This window comes from Megalobrama amblycephala, linkage group LG15 (assembly GCF_018812025.1).
Source record: "Megalobrama amblycephala isolate DHTTF-2021 linkage group LG15, ASM1881202v1, whole genome shotgun sequence".
NCBI classification, from domain to species: domain Eukaryota; kingdom Metazoa; phylum Chordata; class Actinopteri; order Cypriniformes; family Xenocyprididae; genus Megalobrama; species Megalobrama amblycephala.
This window is the reverse complement of record NC_063058.1, coordinates 20,678,765-20,692,378: the sequence shown is the minus strand read 5'-3', so window position 1 is coordinate 20,692,378 and position 13,614 is coordinate 20,678,765. Positions and strand designations below refer to the sequence as shown.

Here is a 13,614-nt window from a genome sequence, read left to right as displayed (position 1 = left end):
AACTTCTCGTTTCTATTTTCTGGTGTTCTCAATTTTCAAGCCGTTGTGTAAGTTCATTTTTAATATCTTTTTATTTGTGCAACAGCAGTGCTTTATTTAAACTGATGTTAATGTGAAGATACCTAGTCTCACAGATCTTTGAGTAAATCCATGTTGTGGACTAGAAGAATCTGAGTGACAAACTATAGCTTGATTTATTTTTGGGAGCAGGTTTATCTGAAGTAGGCTACAACACAATAAATAGTTTTAAATTTAATTTCACATTTTATAAATGTAAATACCAGCAACGGTCTCAAAGCGGATGTACAGATTAAACCGGGAAAATGGCAGAAAATGTAAAAGTAACGCTTGAACAGTCTTTTTGCAAGCCTGCTTGCTGCTCAGCCCATCTTCCTGTCTGAGGCATCGGAAAATCTACAGCCGCCACTTCCCCTTTGAAAGTGTGTGTGTGCTTGAACTGTATTTGCTGCTAAACTGTGTTTGCTGATATGCTTGGTAGGTCTAATTTTGAGTCATTGTTTAAATTTGAGTACATTTTCTCTACGTCTGTCTTACTAAAAACAACTTTTTAGGAACTAGCATTGAAGTCAACTATATGATTAGTGTTTATTTTATTGTTTGGAAATAGCATTGTGTTTTTCTTTAATTCTAATAATGCATAAATGTGCTTTCTCACCAGGTTTTTGGCCAGTTCTGGCTGCAGCTGTATGCCTCAGGCTCAGCTCTGATGTTACCGGCTGAAACGGGTTGACTGTGAGAGGACGATTTCCCTCGGCTATGTCTACCATTGAGGTAAAGCCAGACCTTAAAATGTCACCATCAGGATATAATGAGTTTTATTTTGCTTTAGTTTGGACATCAAGGGCTTTTTTTTTTATATTTTTCACTTCATTGTCTAATTTTTATTATTATTATTATTATTTTTTTTTTACTAGACAATCTGGCCTCCGGGCACCGAGTGTGTGGCAAGGTACAACTTCCCTGGAACGGCAGACCAGGACTTGCCTATGTGCAAAGGAGATGTCCTTACTATAATTGGAGTAACTAAGGTAAAGTTCTGAAAAGGAATGTTAGAATAACATTTAAAAAATGTCACCATTTACTTGTCCTTAAACTGTATGACTTTATTTCTTCTTCAGAACACAGATATTTTTAAAAATAGAAGATATTTTGAAAAATGTCACGATATATCAGCCACCATATTGGTATCAGACGATATATGTTATCGTTATAGACCCGTTAAGAAAATTAAAAAAGGCAGATATATATTAAAGCCGATAAATAATGGATTATTTTCTCCAGCTGAGACACGCACGGTTCGCCATGATGGTTTTGAATTGCTTAAAATATATTTGGAATCGCTTCGAAAGGGAAAATACAGTTAAGTGCAGCATGTGCAGTGTAAGTCTGTCATATACGCTACATAAAAGTATAATGAAAGCACTACTATAAAAGAATGTTGTGATTTCTTTGTGTGCCTGTGTTTTAGCATGTTGTTGGCAGAAGAGTGCGTCCACAAGTTACACCTTCATGACTAGCTAGATTTATGATTTGGCACATCTGATTTATGATTTGGACTGTCATATACATAACATTATAATGAGAACGGTTATAATGAATACGGTTGTCAGTCCTGTATTTGAGTCCTTAATACGGTTACGTTCACACACAGTACGGTTATTTACGGGAATTATAACTGAATTTCACACCCGTACATTTTCAGGACTCACAACTGCATTCTCGGAAAATTCGCACTGTGTGAACAGAACCGGACTGGACAACTAGTTGTGAATTCTATGGGTTTAGTTGTTACACGCATCCATGACAGGAGTTACAAATTCTGACTAGCACGTGACTTAGTTGAAGTTAATTTTTGGCATTCGTGCAGATATGAGTTGTAATATTATGTTTATGTTGTATAAATATCTCATTATGCTCACAAAGGTTAATTAACCCGTTAGCATAGCGCTCCAGTTTGCTGCTCAAACAGCAATGCACAACATTAAGAACTATGATTGGAACTGTCATATACATAAAATTATAATGAGAAGAGAACACTATTGTAATAAAACGTTGTGAATTCTTTGGGTTTAGATGCCGTGTTTCAGCGCGAAGAACGCATCCACAACAGGAGTTTTATAGATTCTGACTTCGTAACTTACTTCAAGTTCACTTTTTTTGCAAGCAATTAAATGTCAGTGGGGTCCAGTGTTTTTTGTTGTTGTTGTTGTTGTTGTTGTTGTTGTTGTTGTTGTTGTTGTTTTTTGCTTTTGACCCCTTTAACTTTGAAAGTTGAAGCATTCTTCAAAATATCTTTTATGTTCCATTTAAGAAAGAAATTATACAGTTTTGGAATGACATGAGTGTGAGTAAATGATGACACAATTTTCATTTGAACGATGTTGATGGCCGTTAAAAAAAAAAAAAAAAGATGATTTGTAGTTCAAGAAACATTTATCATCATCATCATCATCATCATCATCATCATCATTATTATTAATGTCCAAAACAATTAGGAAAATTTTATGCATGTTTTAAAGGAATACTTAACGTAAAATGAGAAGTTTTCATGGTATTCTTGCCATAAAATGAAAGTGAATATGAACCAGTGGCTTCCAAGGTCCCAAAATGGCATACAAATATCATAAATGTGCCATACGATAGCTTTGTGTGAGGAACAAACTGAAATCTGAGCCAGTATTTGCCGAAATTCATTTTCACTGTGTTGAAAACTGCAGCGTGAACATTCTGCTAAATATCTCTTTTTGTGTTCCACGTAAGAAGTGATGTCCCTCATGATGTTCCAAACCTGTATGAGTTTCTTTCTTCTGTTGAACACAAAAGAAGATATTTTAAAGAATGTTGGTAACCAGACAGTTGACTGTAGCCATTGATTTCCGTAGTATTTTTTTCACACTATGGAAATCAGTGGCTACCGTCAGCTGTTTGATTAACAACATTCTTTAAAATATGTGTTCAACTGAAGAAAGAAACTCAGGTTTAGAACAACTCCAGGGTGAGTAAATGACAGAATGTTTATGTTTGGGTGAACGCTTTAAGTTGAAATATAAATTAACTTTTCATTTTTGGAACACTATTCATTTAAAATTTGTTTGTTGGTGCTTCATTCCAGGATCCAAACTGGTACAAAGCAAAAAACTCAGCAGGACAAGAGGGTACCATACCAGCAAACTACGTTCAGAAGAGAGAAGGAGTGAAATCTGGCGGTAAACTGAGCCTTATGCCGTAAGTACAAAGTTCATTTGCGTTTTTTTTTTTTTTTTTTTTTTTTATGAGATGGTTTTATCATCACTGATCCTCACTTGATATACGATAAGAGAGGGTGTTTGTGTGGGTTTCATGCATACAAACATTAGCATGCTATACTTGGCATGTATCACTGATATCATGACAGATCACCTACTATATCTGTAATTATACACAAATGTCTTCCTGCTTTCCGGTCCACCACAATAACCCAAGGACTCATTTGAATCAGCCAGCTGTTTAAAATAGAAGGAGAAATCAGAAAGTTATACAAATAACACCTCTCAGGTCAATGGAAAAGTCCATCTCTTGGCATCTGATATGCAAAAGCCAGAGACATGCATTGTGATTAGAGTTCGGTTGTAAGAGAGCATGTGATATTCTTCAATTACTGGCTGCTTTGAGAGAGAACAATGGACATAATGACGTAGACATTTCAATTATATTTAGTGCGGCAAGACAAACTTGCTTGCTGCATCAGCTTAAAACCAGATGTATGGGATCTGGATGTCTGCTTTTAACAACATGCAATGGAAGGTTTAGATTTAGATGTGTTTGGCTTTAGCAAATTGTGATGGTAGCAGTCTTTTTTTTTTTTTTTTTGGTCTAGTCTTTGGTAAGTGCACAGCTTTGGTTTATTTTCAATGGTGTGTATGCATATGTGTGGGTAATTGGGAGATACAGATTGGATGTTTGTCATGCCAGAGAAGCCACAGAAGGGCCAGGCAAGGCCAGCTCTGCTTTTGGAAGCCTGTAATTTAGCTTCCTTTTCTCAGTCCTGTGCACAATATTATGTATCTGAACCAGTGTTTCTTACTGAATTTTCTCCATAGTTGGTCATAAGTACATGCGAAACAAAACATACTATTGTTTTTGACACATTTTAGTGTTTTTAAAGTAAAATACCATTACAGCAACACCATTTTTGTGATTCAAAATGTTAAAGGGTTAGTTCACCCAAAAATGAAAAGAATTAACATTAATTACTCACCCTCATGTCGTTCCACACCTGTAAGACCGTTGTTCATCCTCTGAACACAAATTAAGATATTTTTGTTGAAATCCGATGGCTCAGTGAGGCCTGCATAGCCAGCAATGACATTTCCTCTCTCAAGATCCATTAAGGTACTAAAAACATATTTAAATCAGTTCATGTGAGTACAGTGGTTCAATATTAATATTATAAAGCGACAAGAATACTTTTGGTGCGCCAAAAAAACAAAATAGCAACTTGTATAGTGATGGACGATTTCAAAACACTGCTTCAGGAAGCTTCGGAGCATAATGAAATCAGCGTGTCGAATCAGCAGTTCGGAGCGCCAAAGTCACGTGATTTCAGCAGTTTGGCGGTTTGACACGCGATCTGAATCATGATTCGACACAAAAGATTCGTAAAGCTCTGAAGCTTAATGAAGCAGTGTTTTGAAATCGGCCATCACTATATAAGTCGTTATTTTGTTTTTTTGGCGCACCAAAAGTATTGTCGTCCCTTCATAATATTTATATTGAACCACTGTACTCACATGAACTGATTTAAATAAGTTTTTAGTACATTAATAGATCTTGAGAGAGGAAATGTCATTGCTGGCTATGCAGGTCTCACTGAGCCATCGGATTTCAACAAAAATATCTTAATTTGTGTTCCGAAGATGAACGAAGGTCTTATGGGTGTGTAACAACATGAGGGCGAGTAATAAATGACAAAATTTTCATTTTTGGGTGAACTAACCCTTTAACTCACAAGTTCTTGAGTTATGTTTGACTGATTCATTAAAAGAATCATCTCATAAGAGTCATCCTTTTGTGAATTGGACTACATTAATTTAGCATACACTTTTATTTAAAGCGGCTTTCAAATGAGGTACATCACAAACAATTGGTCATAATTTCAAATAATATATTTATCATTTCACAGTACACATACTCTCTTCAAACTAATAACCGAAATAAAATAAAATTTATTTTAAACAAAACAATACTGGGTTTTTCTACATAAAATATAATTTCTTTGAACAAACCTTGTTTTGAATATTTTTTTCCCTCAATATTGAACTGATTTGAATAATTTCAAAGCTTTACAAAACAGTAACTTGTGGGTTCATGAATCTTTTTGACCAGTTAATTAAAAGAACTGCTTCACAAGAGTCATTTATTTGTGAATCAGAATGCAATAATCTCATTGTATATTTGTTTTTTTATCTCGTATTAATCAATTCATACTGCATGTTCACAACTAAAGTCAAACATAATTTATATTAAACAAAATACCCTTTTTTTTTTTCTTTTTTTTTTAACAGTAAAATACTATTTAAAGGTGCCCTAGAATTAAAAATTGAATTTATCTTGGCATAGTTGAATAACAAGAGTTCAGTACATGGAAATGACATACAGTGAGTCTCAAACTCCATTGTTTCCTCCTCCTTATATAAATCTCATTTGTTTAAAAGACCTCCGAAGAACAGGCGAATCTCAATATAACACCGACTGTTACGTAACAGTTGGGATCATTAATATGTACGCCCCCAATATTTGCATATGCCAGTTCATGTTCAAGCATTAGACAAGGGCAGGACGTCTGGATGTGCACAGCTGATTTATCAGACTAGGTAAGCAAGCAAGAACAACAGTGAAAAATGGCAGATGGAGCAATAATAACTGACATGATCCATGATAACATGATATTTTTATTGATATTTGTAAATTGTCTTTCTAAATGTTTCGTTAGCATGTTGCTAATGTACTGTTGAATGTGGTTAAAGTTACCATCGTTTCTTACTGTATTCACGGAGACAAGAGCCGTCGCTATTTTCATTTTTAAACACTTGCAGTCTGTATAATTCATAAACACATCTTCATTCTTTATAAATCTCTCCAACAGTGTGTAATGTTAGCTTTAGCCACGGAGCACAGCCTCAAACTCATTCAGAATCAAATGTAAACATTGAAATAAATACTATACTTACGCGATTAGAGACACTGCATGACGAACACTTTGTAAAGATCCATTTTGAGGGTTATATTAGCTGTGTGAACTTTGTTTTTGCACTGTTTAAGGCAAGCGCGAGCTCCGTGGGCGGGGAGCGTGAGCATTTAAAGGGGCCGCAGCCTAAATCGGCTCATATTTAATGATGCCCCAAAATAGGCAGTTAAAAAAATTTATTAAAAAAAATCTATGGGGTATTTTGAGCTGAAACTTCACAGACACATTCAGGGGACACCTTAGACTTAAAAAGACGTTCTACGGCACCTTTAATACAACAAAGCTCTTTTTTAAATATGTTTTTCAAACAGATTATCTGTTCCAGATTCAAAGCGCAAGACTGATTCTAAACATTAACTTGTGGTTTCATGGATCTTTCTGAATGATCCAGTAAAAGAACCGACTCAAAAGACTCATTAATTTGCAAATATGCAATTGTGTATACTTTTAGTGCTTAGACTTTATAAACTTCATAAACTGACTGAAAAGAAAAACAATTCCTCTGTGTCAGACAACACAAAATTAACATTATTGTCACTTCTAAAATGATGCACATAACAAACACATGTCCTTTTATCTGTGGTCACTCAGATGGTTCCATGGAAAGATCACACGCGAGCAGGCTGAGAGGCTGCTCTACCCCCCTGAGACGGGCCTCTTCCTGGTGCGCGAGAGCACTAACTACCCCGGCGACTACACCCTGTGTGTCAGTTGCGATGGCAAGGTGGAGCATTACCGCATCATCTACCACAACGGCAAACTGTCCATCGATGAGGAGGAGTACTTTGAAAACCTCATGCAGCTCATGGAGGTGAGAGTTACTGGCTTATGGTTTGGGTTATGGCTTGTTAAAGCTTTAGATTAGCCTAAAAAGAGTTTAGATATACAAACCCAGTGCACTCATATTACTATGAATGGGAGAAAGTGCAAAGGGCAACATGGTGGAATAAGTCTTCTAAATAAAAGAATCAATGGCCAATTCCATGCGCTTAGGACTGCACATGCGCATTGGCTAGACCAGCCTGAAAAATGCTGTTTTGCATCATGATTTGTGCATTTAGAAAACAAAATTGAGTTGAGAAATGATATTGAGCGAATAGTATACGTTCATCAAATACTTTCCCTTCAAATGCGCTAAATTCCAGCATCAGCCCATTCAGAAATATCGGCAGAAACCACTAAACGTCACTTCCTTTTGTCAGCAAAGCCTCAAACTCCACAGAAGAACCAATCAGAAGATGCAAATCAAATCATATGATTTCAAGATGAATGATGGTGCGCGTATGAGCTGGCTTTCAATTGCTGAGCTGCAAGTTTTTATCATGTTTTGTCCAACTTTACAGTGGCAATGACAGGATTTTGCAAGTAAACACAACAGCGTTCCTTTTGCTGCTGTATAACTGACAGAAACTGATGTTTTACTATGTCTTCTTGTCCAAAGAGGTGGACTTAGAGGTTTTTGCGAAAAAAGCACACATGGACAAATTTGTTGAATTGACTAATGACATTTTTGAAATTAAAGTATTTCAATAACTAACAACCTTTTAATTTCCATTAAACTGAAATTACTGAACCTAAACATAGGAGCCTGATTAAAAATGCTCATTTAAAAAAAAAACATGTCAGATGGACATATATAATATATATATATATAATATATATAATTCAGAACAGACACATTCCAGAGTTAGCCCAGCGGGTTGTGAAACCATCAAGCTTCTTCCTGTGCGTCCTCTCACCGCCTCTGTCAACATTTTCAAATTGATCGCCATACACAAAGCCAAAAATAGCCCTAACAGGAAGTCAATCCACATCAGACGCACTGGCCACAGAGATGAAGCAAGCATTTACGATAGACTCCAGGAAATAATTTTGTACACGCACACCTTGTGCTTTGAGGTCAAAGGTTCAGTCCAGGCTGTGTTGGAGGAAGTGACACCTCTAAACAAAAGCTGTGAAATGAGTGTTTTAATGGAAAGAAGGTTATTCTTGATGTATGTCACGCCAACTTGTGTTTTTATTATTTTTAGGGCTGTTCAATGATTAATCGCATCCGAAATAAAACTGTTTACATATATATATAATTATATATATATATATATATATATATATATATATATATATATATATATATATATATATATATATATATATATATATATTTATATTTTATATTTTTCTTAAGTATAGACATGTATAGACAAACTTTTATTCTGGATGCGATTAATTGTTAAACAGTCTTAATTATTTTATTCTATTATATACCATACCATATATTATCCATTCCATATAAAAAGATATTTAAAAATATTTTAGCAAGTTGCTTTAGTGCACAATATAAAAGCCAATTGTATAATTGTTTTTATTTATTTTGCTGTCTTCACAGTATCACTGGATTTTTATACATGAGAATATTCAAGCTACCTTTATATTTTAGGAAGGGGACCCTAACATGGGCATCATCATATTTGGATGCCAGCTTTTTACAAGTACAAGCTTGTTATTGGTGGTTGCCAGAGTGTTGCTGTGTGATTGCTAAGATGTTCTGAGTGGTTTTAGTGTTTCTGTGCATCTCATAGTATGTTTGAGGTGGTTCTTACTTGCACTAGTCAAAAGAAAAAAAGTGAGAATTTTGTTCCCATCATCCATTTGCTTTAAAAAGCAATTGCACACCTCTTCTCAAACAAGCTTCATCATTTGCGGTAACATTCAAAGCCTTAGCAAGCACTGCTAATGAAAAGAAAGCCTTAAAAAGGGCTGATTTACATAGATGTGAGATGTAAATGACTGTAATTTGTATAATTTTACATATCTTTTTTTTATTCCACTGGTCATTGGCTTTATTAGGGTCGGTCTGTGTGATTAGCCAGTCATCCGTTCTCGGTTAAGTGTTGATAATGGTTCTGCTCTGGTTATTCTAGATTGGGGTCTGGGTGGCTTTAGTGGTCAGCGGCACTATGGGTTCCTCAAGTCTTTCCTCACCCTTTCTATTACGGAATTCCACACATTCTTTAGTGTAATTTTGGCTACAGTCACTCTCTCTTTATCCCACCCTTATAGCCTCAGCTGAACAGTTGTGCTCTTTCCAATGAAGTGGACGAGTCTTAAACAGTCTACAATAAGGCTTTATGTCCATAGTGATTAGACTACCACAGACGATATTCTTCCCACAATCCACTTAATAACATTCCTCGGAAAACCAGTGGAGATATAGAAAAGCCACAAACTGATACTGTCTGCTGTTGTTTATCCATTAGTGTTTGTTTTCGCTCATTTGGGTTCACATTACAGCTTTGGCCTGTCTGTAATGGTTCATTATGACAAGTTAACTTTTATGAAATTAATACTTTTATTCAGATTAAATTGTTTAAAAGTGACAGTAAAACATTTATAATGTTGAAAAAGATATCCATTTCACATAAATGCAGTTCCTGAAAAAAAAAAAAAAAAAAAAAAATACTGTATCCAGTTTTCTCAAAAATATTAAGCAACTGTTTTCAACACTTAATTAAAACGGTAAATAGTTATGTTTATATATATATCCAAGAATTGCTGAACTGTTTTGTTAACAGTCTAGTCATGCAAATGTGTTGTTATTTTGAGCGCGTGTATGAGAACGGCGCGCGCACGCACGCACGCACGCTCCAGTTCCTGGAACAGTTGATAACGAGGAAGTGACAAAGAGGAAACGAGCGCAGGTTCCAGATCATTTCAACAGCTCAATCGATGCCGTTTTATTCATGTAACAATATTATCTCGTCGTCTGGCCACACGATTATAGCGTCCAGACATATGGAATCACAAACACGTATTTCAACACTGAAATGATAAGAATGTTGTCGCCTGTGTGGACTTGTCCCTCTGAGGAGAGGAAACACTATAGAGCACACATATACAACAGCGCACTCTGCTGGCGACCCAAGTTTACTGCGTTGCATGTGCTTATTGGAAGAAAGCACAAAATATTTATAAAACGTACATTTAAACGGCACATTCGAGGCTCATTTTACTTTTTTAGTTGTATATACTGTGCATTTATTTGCATATTGTTCTGCATAATTCAGTGAAGTGTTCATTTGTTTGGATTTAATGTAGCATAGTATTAGGTATTATCAGCTAATATGAATATTATATTATACTGCTATGGTACTTTTTTTTGTAAATGAGCTTTGTGTGTGTGTGTGTGTGTGTGTGTGTGTGTGTGTGTGTGTGTGTGTGTTAACAGCACTACACTAAAGACGCAGATGGACTCTGTACCAGACTTATCAAACCTAAACTCATGGAGGGGACTGTGGCGGCCCAGGATGAGTTCTCTAGAAGTAAGAGCCTTCTTGACTGTATTCACGCAGGCATTTTCTTCATTTATACAGGTTTAAATTGCTGCATGGCTTCAAAGTGTGTTTTTTAATAAGTTCATAAATCTTCCTTCCCCGCAGGTGGCTGGGCGCTGAATAGAAAAGAACTGAAGCTTAACCAGACTATTGGAAAGGGAGAGTTTGGAGGTACAGATGTGCTAATGGGATGCTTTTTTTGTGATTATAAGCACATCTAGATCAGTGGATCTAAATTAATTTGGTTCAGCTATCAATTTTGGTAAATAAAGTGAGATTACATTGCATATTTAAAGGAACACTCTACTTTTTTTTTTTGAAAATAGGCTCATTTTCCAACTCCCCTAGAGTTAAACAGTTGAGTTTTACCGTTTTCGAATCCATTCAGCCGATCTCCAGGGTTGCAAGGTACGCTCCCTGTGCAAGCAGGTGGTCACAGGCGCTGCGTAATATCATTGCACCTGCTGCACTCATGGTACGGCAGCAAAGTTCCTTGATTATTACGCCGGAATGAGAGTATAGTTCCTAGCCATATCAGCCTAGAAAATCGCAACTTTTCATTTTCTGTCGGTCTTAGTACACAATGTAACTACAGAAGAGTCAAGTTTTAAATAGGAAAAATATTGAAACTCTTTGCTCATTTTTGAGCGAGATGCTAACGGTCTAATCAGATTCAATGAACTATGCTAAGCTATGCTAAAAGTGGTACCGCCAGACCTGGAGATCAGCTGAATGGATTCAAAAATGGTAAAACTCAACTGTTTAACTCTAGGGGAGTTGGAAAATGAGCCTATTTTAAAAAAAAAAAAAAAAAAAAGTGGAGTGTTCCTTTAACATATTTATCGCAGGTTTGTATAATATTCTGAGTTTGCATTTCACTGTTTTTATTCATTTTGAGAAATACTAAAATCTTCTTTTGCTCAAGTGTGACGAGTAATTCCCTGTCACGTTTCGTCTAGAACTACAATAACCATTTTGTTCACACAGCGCACACAACGCCTCTGCACTTACTCACGATTTCTTTCAAAATGAGGACAGGAGAGCTGTCAGTCAATAAATGGGAAAACAAAGTAACTTAAGTTACTTATCTGAAAAAGTAACTCAAATTTTGTTGTAAATTTAAGTTACTTTAAAAAAAGTAATCTGATTATGTAACTCAAGTTACTTGTAATGCGTTACCCCTCAACGCTGCTTATAAAAAATGAACACAAATATATTAACAGTAGCATAAACTACACAGGTAGTCAGCCTTAAAAAATGCTCTTTTTGATTTTTAGATGTGATGGTTGGAGACTACAGAGGCAAGAAAGTAGCAGTGAAGTGTATCAAAAATGACGCAACAGCGCAGGCCTTCGTCGCAGAGGCTTCAGTCATGACGTACGTCACCAATCAGAATCAAATGTTCTGGAGAATATAACATAAGGCTTTGTGTATTTAGATATATTTAAACATCAATATGCATATTGACTGTTACAGGCAATTACGGCATAATAACTTGGTACAGCTACTGGGGGTGATTGTGGAAGAGAAGGGCAGCCTCTTCATTGTCACTGAGTACATGGCCAAGGTCAGTGACTCTATGACTAGACTTATGCATTCAATCTTGTTTAGGCATATAAAAGTATATTTTGAGATTGGACGTTCTTAAAGCATTATTTAGATGTCTTAATTTCTTTCTACAGGGTAGTCTAGTGGACTATCTGCGCTCCAGAGGACGTACTGTTATTGGTGGAGATCGTTTGATCAATTTCTCGATGTAAGTTTCTTTTCTTTTTGGCACTCATCTAACTTTGTCTCATAATTAATTCTAATGTTAATGAATTATATAAAGGGATATCTTCAGTTTTTACATTTTTCAAAATGTTTTCTTTTATTTTTCTTGTTGATTAATTTTTTAGGGATGTCTGCAAGGCGATGGAATATCTCGAGGCCAATAACTTTGTGCACAGGGATCTGGCGGCTCGTAATGTTCTAGTGTCAGAAGACAACATAGCAAAAGTCAGCGACTTTGGCCTCACCAAGGAAGCGTCATCTACTCAAGATACAGCCAAACTCCCGGTTAAGTGGACTTCACCCGAGGCCTTACGAGAGAAGGTGCGTTGTCTGCTTTTGTTTTAATATGTTTAAATGGAGACATGCAAAAACATCCTCTTATCTTTTTGTTTTCTACCTTTCTGTCTGAAACAGAAGTTTTCCACTAAGTCAGATGTATGGAGCTATGGCATCTTACTGTGGGAGATCTATTCCTTTGGTCGGGTACCATATCCAAGAATTGTAAGTCACTTCAAACCAGAAACATGACGACAACAACAACAAAAATATAAAATATTGATCTAATTTACATTAAGATTAAAAATGTATTGATTATGAAAGCAGAAACCTATGGAAGAGGATTAGGGCCAAGCAATAAAAAATAAAAAAAAAACATCTTGAGAAAAAACTCGTTCAATTTCGAGAAAAAAGTCGAGATAAAATGTTGAGAATAAAGTCATTAAATTACGAGAAAAAAGTTGTTAAATTACGAGAAAAAACTCGTTAAATTATGAGAAAAACTCGTTAAATTACGAGAAAAAAGTCGAGATAAAATGTTGAGAATAAAGTCATTAAATTACGAGAAAAAACTCGTTAAATTACGAGAAAAAACTTGTTAAATTTCGAGGAAAAAAGTCGAGATAAAATGTTGAATAAAGTCATTAAATTACGAGAAAAAACTTGTTAAATTACGAGAATAAACTCATTAAATTACGAGAATAAACTCATTAAATTACGAGAATAAACTCATTAAATTACGAGAAAAAACTCGTTAAATTTCGAGAAAAGTCGAGATAAAATGTTGAATAAAGTCATTAAATTACGAGAAAAAACTCGTTAAATTACGAGAAAAAACTCGTTAAATTACGAGAAAAAACTCGTTAAATTTCGAGAAAAGTCGAGATAAAATGTTGAATAAAGTCATTAAATTACGAGAAAAAACTCGTTAAATTACGAGAAAAAACTCGTTAAATTACGAGAAAAAACTCGTTAAATTTCGAGAAA

General features: G+C 35.4%; 1 protein-coding gene across 2 annotated transcripts in view; it reads left to right on the top strand.

The window, feature by feature from the left end:
- The window catches only part of csk (C-terminal Src kinase), a 28,497-nt gene that overhangs the window by 11,955 nt on the left and 2,928 nt on the right, over positions 1-13,614 (top strand). The window contains exons 1-12 of one of the 2 annotated variants that reach the window (XM_048157661.1): positions 370-495; positions 680-792; positions 936-1,049; positions 3,134-3,246; positions 6,839-7,058; positions 10,473-10,566; positions 10,684-10,749; positions 11,856-11,955; positions 12,055-12,145; positions 12,261-12,334; positions 12,477-12,672; positions 12,766-12,852. In XM_048157661.1, the coding sequence (XP_048013618.1) occupies positions 778-792; positions 936-1,049; positions 3,134-3,246; positions 6,839-7,058; positions 10,473-10,566; positions 10,684-10,749; positions 11,856-11,955; positions 12,055-12,145; positions 12,261-12,334; positions 12,477-12,672; positions 12,766-12,852 (1,170 nt within the window). In that variant the 5' untranslated portion in view covers positions 370-495; positions 680-777. Of the gene's footprint in view, positions 1-369; positions 496-679; positions 793-935; positions 1,050-3,133; positions 3,247-6,838; positions 7,059-10,472; positions 10,567-10,683; positions 10,750-11,855; positions 11,956-12,054; positions 12,146-12,260; positions 12,335-12,476; positions 12,673-12,765; positions 12,853-13,614 lie in introns of those variants that run through there. The other variant, XM_048157660.1, reaches the window with a different exon arrangement.